The sequence below is a fragment of the Chanodichthys erythropterus genome, chromosome 10 (genome assembly GCF_024489055.1).
Source record: "Chanodichthys erythropterus isolate Z2021 chromosome 10, ASM2448905v1, whole genome shotgun sequence".
NCBI lineage: Eukaryota > Metazoa > Chordata > Actinopteri > Cypriniformes > Xenocyprididae > Chanodichthys > Chanodichthys erythropterus.
The window spans coordinates 49,611,575-49,631,256 of NC_090230.1; the positions used below are offsets into that span (position 1 = coordinate 49,611,575).

At 39.6% G+C, this 19,682-nt stretch overlaps 1 protein-coding gene across 1 annotated transcript in view; it reads left to right on the top strand.

Annotated features, from left to right (window-relative positions):
- pcdh1a (protocadherin 1a) overlaps window positions 1-19,067 on the top strand; it is a 92,926-nt gene extending 73,859 nt beyond the window's left edge. Inside the window, exon 5 of the mRNA XM_067399392.1 lies at window positions 18,694-19,067. Within this exon, the coding sequence (XP_067255493.1) occupies window positions 18,694-19,067 (374 nt within the window). The remainder of the gene's footprint in view (window positions 1-18,693) is intronic.
- Window positions 19,068-19,682: the final 615 nt, after the last annotated feature.

The following is a 19,682-nucleotide window of genomic DNA, read 5'->3' on the forward strand; positions in this document are numbered from 1 at the left end:
CACTCGAGAGAGAAGGAAAAAGAGGAGGGATTGACGCTGATGAATCATTCCTTCCTGATAAGTGGTTGTTTGACTCTGATTAGGGCTGCTAATTTTGATTTATGAAGGAACTATCAAGCATGGTTTTTTTTTTTTTGTATCGAACATCACAGTTTTCTAACGACAATCCAGTCTTGCGTGCGTCTGGAATAATTTGACTCTCAGAAACGCTTTTAAAGGCTCATTAGACACGATTGTCGGAACTGTTGGTCTCTAAGGCACCGATATTGGGTCCTACTCGTGTTAGATTGCTTTTGTACTCTTTAAGACAAGCACTCACTCGCCAAGCGTACGGTCCCAGAGGGAGAGGAAAGTGCACAGGTTTCCTCCCAGAGAGCTCGCTGGGAGTTTTACACAGGTCAGCGGTGACGTTTGACCACATCTCAGAGCCCACAGCACGTCGAAGCTCCCCGCCTGTGTACGGCGATCAGGTTGGGTTGTTTGATCCCCAGATGGGGGTATTTGCATGTGGCCTGGCTGAGCCTCCTTTTGAAGCCCCAACATGAGCCACAGCACATATGGCCAGAGTGGAAAAAGAGACAGAGATAAAATGGAATAAAATGGCATTTGCATAATGATGAGGAACTTTAGCAATGCTGTGTGATTTTTTTTTTTTTTTCTTTCTTCGTTCCTGTGATGTTTCAGTGCCTTATGAAGTCCTAATAATGTAGCATGTCTTTTGAACTCTGCTGACAGCTTCTCTCTTAGTTTCAAGCTCAGGGTTTTAATGAAATCATTTTTCATTGTGTCCCGAGCTCATTTTTGTACGTTCAATTCAGATCTCGTTCCGCTGTGGCGGTCGGTCTTGTTTGTGAGTGATTTGTGTTTGTGTGTGATTGTTCGCTAGTTTGTTGGGTGTACCAAAGATGACATGTCTTTGTTTGTTCTGTATGTGACAATGCGTGTGTTGAAAGAGAGGAAGTGAGAGGGACAGACTGAAGAACAGAGTGTTAGTCTGAGGGGGCTTGTTTGTCTTGTGGGTGCCAGCTTGGGCTGTTGCCCGGGTGCCAGCGTGGCGTGACGACGCGGGGCATGGCTCTGTTCAGACAGATGGCGTTGGGCCTTGTCAGAGTCCCTGCCTGTTAGTAGAATTGATTGCAGAGGCCCGAGCCAGCCTCTCTGCTCTCTGCTCTCTGCTCAACCTTCCCCACAAGAGAGATGCGCTTGTGATGCTCTGGATTTTTCGGACAGTATTTCTTTTTTTTTTTTTCCCTGGTGGTTGTTTCAGGTGGAGGGGGAGGAGTGAAACAATGTGTCCTGGTTCTGTTTACCCTCCAGAGGTGAGCTGTCAGTGGCTCGCTGGCCTTAATGCCAGTAGGTTCCAGCGCAGCTATTGTGCTCATTGTGCTATCATTCATTTTCTACCTTCTTTATTGTTCTGTACTGCGCCGTTTACAGTTACAGTGCTGTGGCAGGGAAAAAATATATATATATATATATCCAACCAGGGATCAGATGTATCTGTGTTACAGAGTTTTGGATGAATGCAAACAGACTGCAGAAAAAAAAAAAACGAGAGAGTGGGTCACAGTTTAAAGGAGTGCTCCACTTAAAAAAAAAATAATTTCAACTCATCTCTTAGTTTTTTTGTTTGTTTGTTTTAAGGAATATATATATATATATATATATATATATATATATATATATATATATATATATATATATATATATATATATATATATATATTCCTTAAAACAAATATATATATATATAATGAAAATAAATGAGGAGGTGGGTAATTAAAGGCAGAAATGTGTTTTTAAAAAAACTGCTGAGACTGAGAATGCTGTTCTGGGCAGATCTAGTTATTTTTATGTAAGGATTTTTCTTTGCGTAAAGTCCTTGTATAGTATCCTTGAACTAAAGGTTGTAACTATAATGATAACAATATTAGCTTCCACACCAACACTCAATAACGTTTTGTTTGTTCTAAGAATGCACCACGTACATCTGCCACTTTAAATGCTCTTTAAAATTTGGTGGATTCTGATTGACTGTTTTTATCATTCATCAGCTGGAAAAACATTGTTCTGAAAATGATTCCAATGATATTATTTCTCTTTGTCATTATCGTTATGTGGACTTTCCTATTCTCAGAGAATTAGAGCAGTGATTCAAAATTAATAGTTATCATTATAGTTGTCATTATAGTTATCCTTTGTTTGAATGGGCCTTTATCATGGGAAAATAACAGGGTTACCAGCCTTGAGTGGTCATGACATTTGTTGAAAGACTGGATTTTAACTTTACCCAGAAAAGGTTGGTTAGTGATTCTATCACACCAATGTCATGTGACTGTGGCTGTATGTGTAGTTTTATTAATTATTATTATATGTCTTTTGGAGGACAAGACAAAATGGTTTTATGTTGTAATCACCATTGTGCTACAAATACCATTACAGTATATTAATACAGCTTAACTTTTAACTTTAAAGGATCACCTCTGCACAATGCAATAGAACATGTTCCTAAATGCATTATGCTCTGTGTTGGTTCTATACCAGGAGTTGGTAACCTTTTGGCATGAAGTGCCAATTTGATGTTTACTTTTAATCACTGTGCCATACACCATATATCAGGGATGTTTTTACATTAAAAACAAAGCCATAGATCAAACTGAATAAAATAGCTAAACGGAAACTCAGAATACAAGCAATTCAGTTGTTGCCAGATGTACGATAATTATCATATTTGTACAATAATTTTGTCTTTTTTCAGATTTGCACATTCACTTACCATTGCTTGGTAAGAATTGCTTGTTTTCACTGCATTTTTCTTTTAGTGTATTGTATTAGTTTATTTTACATGTAAGTGGAATCATTTGAAGAGTAAAATAGACAATAACTTGTTGACTTTAAGTATATCTCTAAGTAATGTTTGCTTCATTTAATCAGTTTTCCTCTTCCAAAACTTTTTATTCAGAAAGCTCATAGCATTAAAAACCAAACCAAAGGGCATCTTCCAGCTCAATGCAGCGCTTTCTCTTGCTTCTTTTTGTCACACTTTTACAGTATTTGGCCTCTCATACAGCTCATAACTGAATAAAACAGGCTGTGTGCCGTTAAAGGAAGAGGTAGATACGAATGACTTCAACAAAGTAATTCATTTAAATTTTATTTGGCTGTTATTTTCTAAAATAAACAGTGAGCATCTGTGGTCCAATCTGATTTATGTTTTATCCAGGTGCATCTACTCTCTTCCTCCTCTCCAAGCGTCTGTTTTTGACTCGGCCCTCCCTTCACACATCGCTCCAATGTTTACCCAGGATTGTCTATAATGACTGCGAGGCGATCTGGCCCAAGTGGTGCAGATAACATCTGTCATTAGGACAAAGTGGATCACTCAAAGTACAGAAGCGGGTTCAGGGCTTGACGGGGTCTCGGCAATGTGAGCTGATCGTAGATAAAAATTAGATGATTATCGCCTTCACGGAACGTCAACATCAGCCATCGCTTTGCGCCTCAATGAAACTGATTATACCCTCATCATGTCACATTACAATAAAGCACAAATAAGCCCTTTCAGACCTCTCGCCTGCTCCTCGCTTATTTTCCAGCAAATAACGCCCAATTTTTCCTCAAGAAACATCATGTGGACTGACAGGCTTGGCTGGTTGTTGTATATCAAACTACAGTGTTACAAAGCACACCTTCAGTGCGGCAAGATTCCTCATCTTCATACTACATATAATTCATTTCTGATCCAAATTTTATCTTGATCTGCTCATGTGGCTCAGCTAGAAGTTGTTTAATCTAGCTTGAAATTCAATAATATATCATTCTGTTATAATTTATTTAATGGGTTTGAGATACTATTTAATTCATAAACACCAGTAAAGCTGAAATGTTGGTGCTTCAATAGAGTTTTTTTTTTTTCAGTGAGTTTCAATAGATTCAATATTCTTTTTGTGAGCGGTCGACTTGAGCGTGCTCTCTGGGAACATTAAGATGTATTCTTGTAAATGTGTGTGTGCGTATGCTAATCAGAAGCAAAACCCTTTATACTGCCATGTGGATTGCTCACACAATAAACACCTTTGATGGTCTGACAGATGGAGAACATTACAATACACATAGCACAACATAACCCAATAAATAACATGCAAAGTTGAGGAAGCTGACATTATAGGATTAAGTTAGAAGAGTGAGGGGAACTGTTAGACATTATAGAGACGTGGGGGATAATTTTAAAAAGCACATAAAAAATACTCAACTGTGTTCGTATGCGCAGTTGTAGAGGACTGACGTTGCAGAACTCTGGCTGATGGGATGTGATGAGGCAAAGCTGGACAGAGGATTAGCTCAAAACAAAGAGGAAAGAACAACATATCTGTGCTCTGCAGTCACTGTAAGGGGGTTCCTGAGCATAGCCGACACACCACGGGCCGATGGACTCTTTTCACAGACTGTGATGACGCATTTCCACAGTTAATAACATTGTAAATCTATCAATTTCCTTAAAAATAATAATTATAATAATAATCTACATTTATAACACTACACTTTGTGCTCTATTATCTTGGATTTAAAGGGATAGTTCACCCAAAAATAAATAATTGTCATCACTGACTTGCTCTCATGTCGTCACAAACCTATAAGTCTTATGTTAATCTTTTAGACACAAATTAAGATATTTTTGATTAAAAAAACTGATACATTTCTGTACCTTTACGTATACTTTTCATAGACATAATGGTTTTTGTACTGTACAAACTGTATACTATATAGGGGATATTCTATCCCCTAACCCTAACTCTACCCCTAAACATACCCATTATAGAAAACTTTGCATTTTTACATAAAAAAAAAAAAAAAAAAACATCACTTGGTATGATTTATACAGCCCAGGCTCATTAGAAAAAAGTACCTATGTTAACATTTTTGCAAAACGCAAGATATGTTGTGTTGCACATTTTTCATGACTGTTTCAAAGTTAAATGTCCAGTGAGTGGCACTAAAAGCATGTTTTTTTGTTTTTTCCAGAACAGATGAAGGTAAATGTGGTAACATTTTATTATGTTGGAGTTTGTACATATCATCGCAGTTCTGAATTGAAATGTCCAGTGAGTGGCACTAAAAGCATACACCTACACTAAACCATAACCTACCCGATAGTGTTAACAAAAGCAAATGACATAAAAACACAATCGTAACCATGACATTTTAGCTTGTTTTTGAACTCTTTGAGCTCTTTTACCATGACGTGTCTTTCACAGGATTCGTACCCAAGCTCTTCGCATTGCAAGTACAATTCTGTACCAGCTGAGCTACCAAGCAAGCTTGTTACATTAGTAAAACTGAACATCTGGAGCTGGGTAAGATTCAAACTCCAGAATAATTGTGTGTGAAAACAATTAAAAGTGCTTGCTGTTTTACTGCCTCTAGTGTTCATTTCTGTTAGAAACTGCAGTGATATGTACGTATTGGTACAAAATGTTGACACAGGTGTGTCATTCCAATGAGCCTGTGTTGGATTTATAAGCTGTTTTCCTCATGGGGCCTGACCAAATGGCCCCGTAATGTCAAACTTTTCATATTTTACTATATTTGTGAGGACATTTGGTCTCACCTCTCAATTTAGGTGAAACAAGAACACACAAAAACATACACACACACATATATATGAATGAAATCAGTTAATCATATAAAGCGATCATATCATTTTACAAGACTTTGATTAAACCTCTTAATTCATATGTTTTTGTTTCACAATACATGTATGACCTTTTTGGGTCTTTGGAAGGTTTGGTTACCTGAAGGAGTGAGAGAAATGTTTCATTAAAAATATCTTAATTTGTGTTTAGAAGATTAACCAAAGTCTTATGAGTTTGGAACGAAATGAAGGCGAGTGATGTGATTTAAAAGTCATTTTTGGGTGAATTATCCCTTTAAAGGTGCCCTAGAGGTGCCTTTTCAAAAGATGTAATATAATCTAAGGTGTCCCCTGAACGTGTCTGTGAAGTTTCAGCTCAAAATACCCCATAGATTTTTTTTAATTATTTTTTTTTAACTGCCTATTTTGAGCCATTATTACATATGCACCGATTAAGCGTGCGGCCCCTTTAAATCTCCCGCTCTCCCGCCCCCGCAAGCTCTCAACTGCCTTAAACAGCAAACATAAAGTTCACACAGCTAATATAACCCTCAAAATGGATCTTTACAAAGTGTTCATCATGCATACATCGATTCCTGTGAGTATAGTATTTATTTGGATGTTTACATTTGTTTATGAATGAGTTTGAGGCTGTGCTCCGTGGTTAACGGCTAATGCTACACTGTTGGGGAGATTGAAGAATGAAGTTGTTTAAAGATTAAAGAATTAAGTTGTGTTTATGAATTATACAGACTGCAAGTGTTTAAAAATGAAAATAGCGATGGCTCTCGTCTCCGTGAATATAGTAATAAACAATGGTAACTTTAACGACATTAAACAGTACATTAGCAACATGCTAACGAAACATTTAGAAAGACAATTTACAAATATCACTAAAAATATCATGTTATCAATGATCATGTCAGTTGTTATCGCTCCATCTGCCATTTTCCGCTATTGTCCTTGCTTGCTTACCTAGTCTGATGATTCAGCTGTGCACAGATCCAGACGTTCTGCCCTTGTGTAATGCATTGAACATGGGCTGGCATATGCAAATATTGGGGGCGTGCACCCCGACTGTTACGTAACAGTCGGTGTTATGTTGAGATTCGCCTGTTCTTTGGAGGTCGTTTAAACAAATTAGATGTATATAAGAAGGAGGAAACAATGGTGTTTTAGACTCACTGTATGTCATTTCCATGTACTGAACACTTGTTATTCAACTATGCCGACATAAATTCAATTTTTGAATCTAGGGCACCTTTACATTACAGAAAAATGGTTAATGCTGTTGCGTGAATTTTCTACAATGCTGAGGGTGTGATGGAAAATTTGACGTCTTTTTCTCTTCTGACCAAAGCAATCAGTCTCTCAATATTTTATTTTCCTCTTTTGTAAATCATAGAAACGCTATCTTGGATTTTTTTTTTTTTTTTTTTTTTTTCTATTGCTATTTGAGCGAGTGGGAACTCAAAAAAAATATTTGCAGTAGCTTCAGTTCACCACCATATAAGTTTACCCAACTATGATGTTTTCTGCTTTTGAGAACCCTGGAAATGTGAAAAGGGTCCATTAGATCAGTGCTTCTCAAACCTTTCCTGGGCACCCGCCACCACTGCACATTTTATATGTCTCCCTCATCTAACACACCTGATTCACCTCATTAGTACAGACTGCAAGACTTGAATGGAGTGTGTCTGTGAAGGGAGACATCCAAAATGTGCAGTGTGTAGTGGCTTCTCAAACCCAGGACAGGGTTTGAGAAGCACTGCATTAGATGATCAAGGAGGGGTTATGTGCCACCGAAACCCATGCACCACCTCTGCACTGCAATGCCTTGCTCAGAAATGCTCTCTTAGAACAGGTAGAGCAAAGGGCACTTTTGAGAGACTGCTGGCTTGCGGCCAAATCCACTTCCACCCCAGTTGGGCTGCTCATACAGGCAAAAAAAGGCCCTGGGGCTCATACCTCCATCTCACACACACACACATATACACACACACACACACACACACACATATACGGAGAGCCAGCGAAGCGCTCTCTAACTACTGAACTGGCCTGCCATGATGGATGACACTAGAGGGAGCGGAGCTGTGTGGCTCTGACATGTACTTCCTTATTTTCAGCAGTGCTGAGAGGAGCAAGTCCACTGCGGCCGCTCTCCATCTTCACCAGCAAGCCGAAGGCAACACGGTCCTTGCAGTCAAACATGTGCCGTAAATCCAGAGAAAAAAAACATGCTCACGTTCCCTCGCACGTATTGATGTGGCTATACACACCAATGCCCATTCGCTCCATGCTCTAATGCTTTGTGATTATACAGTCACACACCAGAAAGCCAGACTTTAATTGTTACCCCATAATCCAACAGCAAACTGATAGTGCCAAAGTGGGCTGCATCAAAGCCAGATACGACCATACAAGTGCCAGCAATCACCATAATAAAACCCAGGACATGCTACAGCCAAGCAGCGCCGCTCCGGCGCCAAAAGGAAAATGATCCCTAGCCCAAAAATTGCTGCCCATCAGGAGTACTTGGCAGAGGCGAGTTGCTAATCAGTTCATCAAAATGGCCGCACCACCTCCCAACCCTTCTCTCTCTCTCTCTCTCTCCACTCTTGGAGGATCTTCTAGAAGAATCTTCTCATCCATTCCACTCATTCACAAACAGAAAGGCTTGTCACAGCAAACCGAACACTGGAGGAGGAAAACAGAGACAGAAGACAACGGCAACCTGAAAGCCCAGAGCTGCAATCAACACACAAGTACAAAAATAGAGTAGTGCTGTGTTCAATAATGAATCAAATCTTCCTTGAAATCTTTTTTGCACTTTCTGGAGTGAAAAATTTAGAGGCCGAGATTAGCTTAACAAAAGCCCCACGCTGAGGCACTAGAGATTGAAGGGTGGGTAGACATGATCAGCTAGTTGAAATGCTACTTGTTGTGCCCTCAAAAGCACCTCTCGCTCCAATATATACTGAGAAATGACCTACCTTCATAGAGCAACGGAAATGTCCTTGCACTGAAACAACACGGGATAGACATCCATAATATTTCAGCACCTGAAAATTTGCCATCATGCCTTTGCCATTATGTGAAAGATTCCAAGATCAGTCTTATTTTGTGTTATTTTCTCGGTTGATTTCTCTCATTTTCTTTGTCTTTCCTGGTTGCTCCAGAGAGGAACATGATGTACTCAGCAGTGCCAGCTTGTTAGTGGAGCTTCTGTGTCTGATAATAACCTCAGCATGTCAGGCAAAACCAAGCTGTGTCATTTTCCCTCTGCAAGAAGACGGCTGCCACAAATTATTACAGAAATACAGACATCATTGTTTCTTTCGTGGTTAACCACAGGGCACCTGATTTCTGATAATAGATTCTTATAATTATGTGAGAATTTTGCACATTTGATTAAAACCGTGGACAAATGGGGAGTCAGATTCTTTTCGTCTGCCGTGCTTTTCCGTGAACTGGACTGTAATTTCCAGCTGATTAGAGCACAGCGGCGCACTCAGAAGCAGCAGGTAGATGGAAAAAGATAGAGGCAGGGTAACGAAAGGAGAGAAAAAAAGTGGCAGATTGGAGAGAAAGTAAAAGAGGAAGGGAATGGGTGGAAGAATGAAAGGAGAAAACCAAGGTGGAGAGAGTCATTCGGAAGAAGCACTAGAAAAAAGGATCAGAGAGACAGAGAGAGGGCAAAAGGCTGAGGGTATGTTAGAAAGTGTGCATGCTGGATCAAACAGGAGGTGTTCTGTGAAATCTCAGGAAGAGCAACATGCCCGTTTCCCCTCCCCACTACCCCTCGGCTGGAGATCAGACAGAGAGGAAACATGCCACAGATCCACGAGGCCAGTCCTCCCACTGGTTCCCTGATGCAAGAACACTGCAAACCCATCCTAACATGTCTTAAAACGAAGGACGGGCAAGTTTTGCATGCTAAGGTGGTCACGGCAAAGCGCCTTTAGCACGCAGTTTACCTTTTTTGTGCTCTTTCATCTTTCCTTTTTTTCTGTTTTTCCTTTGGTCTCTTCCAGGTTGTGTGCTGTGATTAAGGCGGAAAACCTGGATGGTTTTAGGCTTTTGTTGTATAGAGAGAACGCCAAAGTGCAGTCCAAACCCCCATACACAGTGCCAACCACAGTAAACACAGCCTTTAAGATGTGAAATGGCATTTATGGATGCAGTAAGCTACTCAAAGCTGTGCATTACAGTAAATACACTTTGAAGGGCAGTTATACTCGAGCAGTCATCATGTGACAATTAATGTCAAAGCCAAGTTGCAATCACTTTATCTAGGTCTGTGAGTTGGACTTCACAAAAATGTCACAATTTCAGTCGGACTAAAGCATTTACTTGACATTTTAAAAAGATTAATTATTGCTTTAGTCCAGCTGAATAAAACATGTAAAGAGGATGTAAATATCCTTCTGATCTTTTGTATCATAAGGAATTTAGGTGTATAAAAGGCACCCATATGAAATAAATAGTTATTCCACAGTAGCTACGTTTACATCCACCCAAAATAATCAGACTGGTGGCTCAATCAGACTGAAAAGCCTTCATGTAAACATCTCAAGCGATCCGACTCAGCTCGATTCGAATTAAATTGATTGAAATCTGTGGTGTAGACCTGAAATATTCTGATCGACAGAAAAAAATTAAGCATGTAAATGTTTGAATCCAACTATTTTCTCAATCAGATTACATAAATTCTTTGCACATGATGCGTGTTTACATATACATTTTGCTTTTTACAAATGTGTACATTTATTTACGTCTCATGCCTTACAAGTTAGTGGAGGAGAATGAGTATTTGCTAAAAAAATAAAGCTCTTCTGACAAATATGTCAGCTTTTTCTTTTTAGATGTGTCATTAAAGCAAAAACAACAATTGTAGTCACGGCAGCTCCTGTGCAGCATTTTAATAAGACTTCAAATGTGGTGGTAACACTTTAAAATATGGAACCACTAGTCTGTCAGATTAATAGGTTAAGTAATATATGAATTGCTATTAATTAGATGTACGTGTTGCCAATGTGGCTCATTCAATCAGAACTTAAGAGTCATAACTACAGCATTTTCTTTAATTTGACATTTTCCAAATGAACACAAGAAGGGTGGGACTTTTATTTATTTGACTCTGATTGGATCATGAAATGTTAGGGTGTGATATATTGGTTATTTTTCCCTGTCAACATGGCTTTAGTTGCATCAGCCATTTTGAAGGAAGATAAAGCTATTTTGCTGAAATAGTATGAGAATTGTCTTTAAAAATGTGTATTGATCAATCATTCACAGTAGACCAATTTAGAGCAGAGGTCACAGTTATGTCATTTGCAGCTACAGTATGCGCGCATAGTGGTGGCAGAAAAATAGCGGTAACAAGTGGGCAAAATCCACAGAATAATTGTTGTGCCTTTGTATGTCAGAATCGGAATGCAAAAAATATAGCCTTCATTTTTATAGAATACCGTCATTGAAGATGCCTTTTGAAGCTAAACGCAGATGTTTATGTTGCAAGTTAAAGATTGGACTGCAACGATTAGTCTACTATTAAAGCATGAATTTGATGTAAACAGTAAGTCTACATAATATTCACATATATGCAGTTCACATGGAACATACATACATAGCAGTTACAGCATGAAATCATATTTAAACCTATAACATTCTACATAGATAACTTTTAAACATAGCCTATAATATTTTTATCTCACAATTCTGACTCTTTTTCTTGCATTTGCATGTTTATATCTCCCAGTTTGGACTTTATAACTCACAATTCTGAGGGGAAAAAGTCATCATTCTGGGATATAAACTTGTTATTCTATGGAAAAAAGACAAAATAATGAGTATATCTCACAATTCGTTTTTTTCCTTTTAAGAATTGTGAGATATAAACTCGGATTTGTGAGAAAAAAAACTGCTACTGCAGAATTGTCATTTTCTGCCACCAGGTAGGTTCCGCCCACAAAAACGTCATATAACACAAATTAGGTGTAGTGATTTTTACTTTGTCCATCCAAGGACGCAAAGTAAAATAGGGATTGGTACTCACGTCACCGCTGACGTTGTGATTTTAGGATCACACGTCTCCTAAGGTGTGTTTATGAGTACATCAGATGACCACATCCCCCTTTTTCCTAGTTCAGGGCACCAGTCAAGGTCTTTTACCTTGGCAGTATGAGAACCATCTTAACAGGGGCTTTTCATTCATTTAGAATAAATGTATCAGTGGTCAGCTGATTTATTTGAAAGATTGGTGAGATTGCTAACTTGTAGAGCCTCTAAATTTTATTAACAAAAAAGATAAACAAGAATAACTAACACAACTACTAAATGAATACCATGAATGATAAAGGAATAAAGTGCATAAGATACATAGAATACAAGTGATTAAGTTGGGTGTGGCTATGGAAGAGTTACGTTATCTTATGGAAAGATAAACTGTTTCTCTGAAAATAATAAGGTGGAGAACCTTATTATGCACCAAACAAATAAACGAGAGATTATTTGTTATTAACTAACATCAGCTATTTAACATCTAATGGGAATTAGGAAATTATATACTGATAATATACAACAATGCCAAGGTCTCTGCAAAGAGGTTTGGTTAGGTGATATTTACGTTCCACGTGGTTGAGTCCGATGACGGTGACGTCTTCCACTGGTTGTGCTGGGTGACAGTGCAGTGGGGAGAGGAGCCAGAATCTTTTTCAACAGCCTTGGACACGAAGCTCTGCTGGATGCTGATCTCCTGGAGCACCAAAGGGTCCTTAAATCTGGAACACGCAGATGAGGCCCTGGCGTAGGTGCAGAAGGTCTTTAACAATCTGGAACACGCAGACGAAGGTACCTTGGACTGAAGGTTTGCTCTCCTGAGCTTAACCTTGTTGCAGATGTCGTTACTGTCTCGCTGGACGGAAACTCTGAACGTAGTGTTTGTTGATGTCTTTCCTCACAAGCTGGAGGCTTAGAATGTGGTCGTCTCTGTTGCTGCCTCACAAGCTGATCATGGGATCTGTTGTTGTCTCTCTGGATGGACCAGAGGCTCAGAACGGTGTTGTATCTGTTAATGTATATCCCCATACAGGACAGATTCAGAACGGTGTATCTGTTGTGTCTTTCCCCTCAGAACGATGTATCTGTTAATGTCTATCCCCGTGCAGGACAGACTCAGAACAATATCTTTTAATGTCTCACTCCTTACAGAGTTGAGACCCAGAACCAGGAGTGTCTGTTGAAAGGGTACCTTTATCCCTTTCCGATGAGGAGGAGATTGCATACACAAAGTGTGGCCCACCCTTCTCTCTCCTGTGGAACTCATTTGCATAAAGCACAAAGTTGGAAGTCTTTACAGTGTCTTTAAAGTTTACCAATGCATTTCTCACTTTCCAAACCACCACCAGAATACCTTTGGCAATATTCTAAACAAAAAACTAAACATGATGGAAAAAGATTGAACTGTCATTCAATTGTACATTAACAGCTGAATTTGTCAGATGTTGCACTACAAATAGCTGTCACTGAGAATATTTATTTCTGTGAATAAGTATGAAATGGATGTGTAGTTTGCATCAGTTCTAAGGTTTTCAAACATAATTTTGAATGGAGTTGATTGGATCTTTGTGATCTCTCTTTGTTTAACCCATTGCTGCTAAGGTCCCGAGGAATTTTTATGGCGGTTTGTGGCCAACCTTAGGAAGTAGTCTCTAGATGGGTGAAACTGGCCTGAAACTGCCTGTGGACCAATGAGAAGTCCTGTCCTTCCCGGGCTTGGTACAAGAGGTCTTCTTCTTGCCCTCTAAGAGAGGTCTGGATGTTTTCCTTACAACTTTATCTGATGGCGTTGGACAGTTTGTTTGTGTTAGTCCACCAAGATCCAATTAAAATGTAGCAAACCTTTGTCTGCTGTTACGGACAGAGTGGGGCCCAGCCATAAGCTGGGCCCTGGAATGTGCTGTTCACTACATAGGTCTGTAAGAACAGATACATTTAGGAAAGTTTGATTCAAAGTTGTCTACTCACATTGACCATAAGTCCATGCTTTCTTTTCCAGTTTTCAGAACTACACAACTACAGAACCATTTGAAAATAAATCTGCATTTATAAACTAATTATTGGCTATTCTTCAATCTAAGAAATTGGAAGAAATTAGATGAAATGTAAAAAAAATAAATAAATAAAAATAATGTTTTCACACCTGCCTACATAGAGCACACACACACACACACACATTTATACCCTCCAAGTGCCTCACCTTTCAAACACCATCTGTAGCACACACATCTCTCTTGCACAAACACGTGCACACACACAAACATCTTACTTCACAAGCACAGACAATAGCGGCATCTAACACACATGCACACGATCCTACGCATATCCTATTCCTCACATACACACACACACACACATTGTGCCTCTAACGCACACACTCAATTATTCGCCAAGTTCACCACACATTTTTTCTCCCACACGCTCTAGTCCTCACACACACACACAAACAGGACTGCAGGACTCTAATGTGTTTGTTCCAGAGGGGCGAGTTGATCTATTCCGCTTGGTGAGATATAAAGCCTCTTTCCTCCTCCAGTAAACGCCCTCTTTTACACTATTCCAGACCTCTTTGATGTATTGACCATGTCGGTTCCTGCTTATTGGGAGTTTTTTGAAGCCTACGTTTGTGCGGCACACTCTGTTTGGTGGGGTCAGTGCTGTGTTTTCGTGTGGAGAGAACTGTCAGTTATGTTGTGCCTGTGGAGCCTTACAGAGCTCTTTTTAATGAGTGCATTAAAGCTGCATGGATGTTCAAGGCCAGTGGAGGTATGTCCCCTGGGCCCTGGCGTCTGCCTCAGGGCTGCCATCTGTAGATCTCTTGCACATTTAAGGGTCTCCACTACTTTTCTCTTCATTTTCTCTGTCTCTGGAAGATGAAGTAGTTTGGAGCTGTGGCGAGAATCGAAAGTGGAGAGAAAGGTAAAATGGCAGGCAGAGTGTGCAGATCAGAGGTTCTCAACGTTCCGCAACCTGTTTTTTTAGGATCCAAAATATATTGCGAGTAGGCATGGATAAATAATTTAACGAGTCCTCTCAAGGATTCTGCTTCCATAAACGATAAATAATTGTAAATAAATAAGAAATGCAATTTGATTCCCAATTGATGATAATGAATACATTTATACGCACTTCAGAATTTTAGAGTTTTCACTTTTTAGGGGTGTTGTAAATGCAATTCTATAATTGACCTTAACTATAGGATACAATGTGGTTAAAGGTGGATTAAAGTAAAAAGCGCATTTGATTTTATTCTATTGCGTTTTTACATCTGTTTACATACATTCACCAACATACATATATATATATATATACAGTTGCAAGACTGTGAAATACACACACACACTATATTGCCAAAAGTTTTGGAACACCTGCCTTTACGTGCACATGAACTTAAATGACATCCCATTTTTAATCCGTAGGGTTTTACAGCTATAACAGCCTCAACTCTTCTGGGCTTCAGGCCAGTCAAGTTCCTCCACACCAAACTTGCTCATCCATGTCTTTATGGACCTTGCTTTGTGCGCTGGTGCGCAGTCATGTTGGAACAGGAAGGGGCCATCTCCAAACTGCTTCCACAAAGTTGGGAGCATGAAATTGTCCAAAATGTCTTGGTATGCTGAAGCATTAAGAGTTCTTTTCACTGGAACTAAGTGGCCAAGCCCAACCCCTGAAAAACAGCCCCACACCATAACCCCCACTCCACCAAATCTTACACTTGGCACAGTGCAGTCAGGCAAGTACCGTTCTCCTGGCAACTGCCAAACCCAAGCTCGTCTATCGGATTTCCAGACAGAGAAGCGTGATTTATCATTCCAGAGAACACGTCTCCACTGCTCTAGAGTCCAGTGACGGAGTGCTTTACACCACTGCATCCGATGCTTATTTGCATTGCACTTGGTGATGTAAGGTTTGGATGCAGCTGCTCAGCCATGGAAACTCATTCCATGAAGCTCTCTACGCGCTGTTCTTGAGCTAATCTGAAGGCAAAGGAAGTTTGGAGGTCTGTTGCTATTGACTCTGTAGAAAGTTGGCGACTTCTGCACACTGTGCACCTCAGTATGCGCTGATCCCACTCTGTGATTTTTCATGGCCTACCACTTTGTGGCTGAGTTGCTGTTGTTCCCAATTGCTTCCACTTTGTTATGATACCACTAAAAGTTGACCATGGAATATTTATTAGTGAGGGAATTTAAAAAAAGGATTTACTGCACAGGTGGCAACCTATCACGGTAACACGCTTGAATTCACTGAGCTCCTGAGAGTGACCCATTCTTTCACAAATGTTTGTAGAAGCAGTCTGCATGCCTAGGTGCTTGATTTTGATCCCAATACTTTTGGCAATATAGTGTGTGTGTGTATATGTATGAATGTATGTATATATATATATAGTGACACGCTTTATTCATGAATATTTATATTACTAATGACAAAATGCATGGATTTATTCAAAGTGCCACTACTGCCCCATCTTTAATAATGGATCTTTAATGGATAAGCATTTTGTAAATCTCATTTACACCTTACAGAGATTTGAGAATCAATTGTAAAAAGGTTATACTGCTGTTATATCTCTGTGGTAATTTTAACCACTGACTCTTCATATCCTCATCCTCAGTCCTCAAAGAGAATTTGCTTTTGCAGAGCAGAAAACAGCATCTTCTAGTATGTGCACAACACAAACCTGGTACTGTGTTTGAGGGCGTGTCAAAGTAGATGTTGTTCACAGGCAGCCAATGAAGACCATAGCGGGCATTATGCAAATGTTACCACGGTACCTATGCAGGTCAATGAAATGAGACTGGAATTCCTGATGACTAGTTTAGGTGATTCAGAGTCCATTTCTTTTTTGGAGACAATAACTTTTACTTTACAACTTTGCAGACCGTTTCCATTCACATACAGCTATATTACACACTGCATGAAAGGTAATATTCGAAAAAGCATAATGGGGCACTTTAACTTGATGATGTCATTTGAACAACCACTCAGTAACTCCATTGATTTAAAGGGATTAGTTCATTCAAAAATGACAATTCTGTCGTTTATTACTCATCCTCGTGTCATTCCGCATCCATAAGATCTTCATTCATCTTCGTAAAAAGACATTATTAAAGTATTCTATGTGACTCCAGTGGCTTAAACTCAATTTTATGAAGCAACATGAGTGCTTTGTTTGTGCAAAAAAAAAAACTTAATTTACTAAAGCACTCACATCGCTTCATACAATTAAGTTTAAGCCACTAGAGTCACATGGAGTACTTGGAGTATGATGTCTTTTTCCTACCTTTCTGTACCTTGGAGTGGTAGTTGTGTTGGATCTCAATGGAGAGACAGAAACCTCTCAGACATAAAAAAGAACTTAATCTGTGTTCTGAAGATGAACAAAGGTCTTATGGATGTGGAACGATGCGAGGGTGAGTAATAAATGACAGAATTTTCATTTCTGTGTGAACTAACCCTTTAACCCTCTCACCGTTGTATGTGTTTGAGTCACTGAAAAAATGACTCAGATTGACTCTGTAAAAAGACTGTTTGCATCTGCTTCTGTTGCGGTGCCGCTGAAAAAGTAGTTCTGTGTGCATCTGTAGAAAAACGCACATGCAAGAATTTTTAATAGAACTATGTCAATTTGGTCTTTGATTAAAAACTTACCTATGTCATAGAATTAAAATATCTTGTTATTTTACAGTTTTTCCCCCCCATTATTATTAATTTTTTATGCGTTAGAGAAACAAGCACACAACCATCCTTAGAATGTTGGGCTTGAACTTCCGATTTTACGATAGCTCTGTATATTTCTTTGGTATCACTTGTGAAGAGTAATGAACTGGTGAAGTGGATTTACTTTTAATTGTAGATTTGACAAAAGTTATCATGAGTATTGTAATGTTTGAAGCGAATATCATAAATGTAAGTAGACTGGGAAGATTTTAAAATGAGCTGTTCATTCATAAATCCATAAGATCTTACCTTCATGATGTGGAAATATAAACCAGAAGACCGAACACAACTAGCACAGCACTGAAAAGGGGCGGAGCTACATAAGGTCTATATAGCTAAAAAAATTCTGCTCAAAATATGCCATGAATATGAAATTTACCACGACCTCATCCGCATCTCCAGCAACCCCACGTGGGTTTGTGACTGTGAGGTTGAGAACCTCTTGTGTGAAAGCACAGGGGTGAGGAACGTGGTACACGGAGTGAACGGCTCCTGAGAAAAAGCGCTTGTGGTTGGTGGATTACAGGGAGTGTGTGTTAATGTAGCTCTCTGTGTGGCTCTGTCGGAATGGGGTCACTGGGTCTCAGCCCTATTTAATTAATTAGGGAACACTGGAATGGAAAATGAATAGCAATCAGAGGCTCACTAATTTCAGACCTGCCAATCAATAAGCCTTAGCACTGAATTCTCCTTCAGGGGCCTTAGTGGGTCTCATTTAGTGTTGAAATAGGATATCAAATGGGGGTGTGCCTGTATGTGTATTATGTACATAAATATTCAAGACATGTATATCGAGGGTATGCAGACCAAGGGTTGTAAATGTGGTGAAAAGTTCATTGCACTTTCACCCTTTTGCCACCAAACCTCCAATATAATATGTGGGCAAGCAGATAATCGAATCACTGCACCTGTAGCAACTGACAATCGACATAAAAACACTATGAAGAAACCATTTCAATTCACATCAACCCAGAAGAATCTGACCCACAGTAGCCACTGAAGAAATCCCAGTGTGCAGTACATAACAACAGCACTGTGCATAGCAACAACTGTCTCTCACATAGCAACCACACCACAGTGCATAGCAACCACTGGCAGCTCTTTGTGTATTCCCTGTTAGTTGCTTGCATTTGACGCTAGGTGAACTGCAGTGTCTTCTGTGAGTCACCCGGTAGAGATTAACTCAAGTGTATCAAAACAAGTTTTGATTTGTTGCTGTTTAATTTCATTTACTGTAATCATTAAAGACTGCTTTTTTGTGTGCCTTCCTCTTGCAGATATCCGCTCATTGCCTGATGTTGCCATGACGGGAAACTGCAGCCAGGAGTGCAGCGAGCTTGGTCATTCAGATGCCTGTTGGATGCCCGGTCAGCCTTCGCCCGTCCGCAAGACCCGCAACCCCCCTAAACTGTCCACGTTTGTGCCTTATCAGGAGAGGGGGAGCCTGGGACGCCTGGCCAATGGGAGCGTGAGGCTGGGAGGAGAGGAGAACAGGCCACGCCTCCCACCTTCCCGTAGTGCCTACTCCAGTAGTGACCACACCCCCAGTGACCACGCCCCACTAGAGGAGGTGCCTCTAAGCGTGACATCAGAGTTCCCGCCTACCAGCCCCCCCTCCAATCACGCCTCAAAAAGAGAGATATACCTGTGAGATAACCACACCCACCATCTTTGATTGACACACATCAGAAGTTACAGAGACACGGTTGCGAAAAGAGAACATCGAATCTGCAACAAGATAAAATATCATTTGAATAGTGGAAAAATGCGCTATTGCCATCAGAGTAGATTTATTTATTTTATTTATTTATTCATTCATTCATTCATACATCTATTTATTATCACTTTTAACACGTTATTTCTTTGAAACTATTTGTATACCATCAAAAACAACCGATAAATTCATGTGACTAACCGACTTTTAGCTTCACTAGCCTACAGAATGTTCATGGGTTCTTTTACTAGATTACCAAGTGCTGTAGTGGGCAGGAGATACTGCTGTAAAAGGGTCTTGAGCCACACACAGAGTGTCTAACACTCTTAACTTGATCCTGTCCTCAGAGGAGAGCAGTCTTTATACATGTAAAACGCTGTAAATACATTTGTATGGTGTATATATGAATATTACTATCCGGCTTGAGTTGAAAAATAGTAAAAAAAAATAAAAAAATAAATAAAAAAATAAGGTCAAAAGTTACATCTAAATCAGCCTGAACACCTGAAGTGTGTGTTGGTACTGCTGCTTTTGAGGGTCTGAACGTTTGTA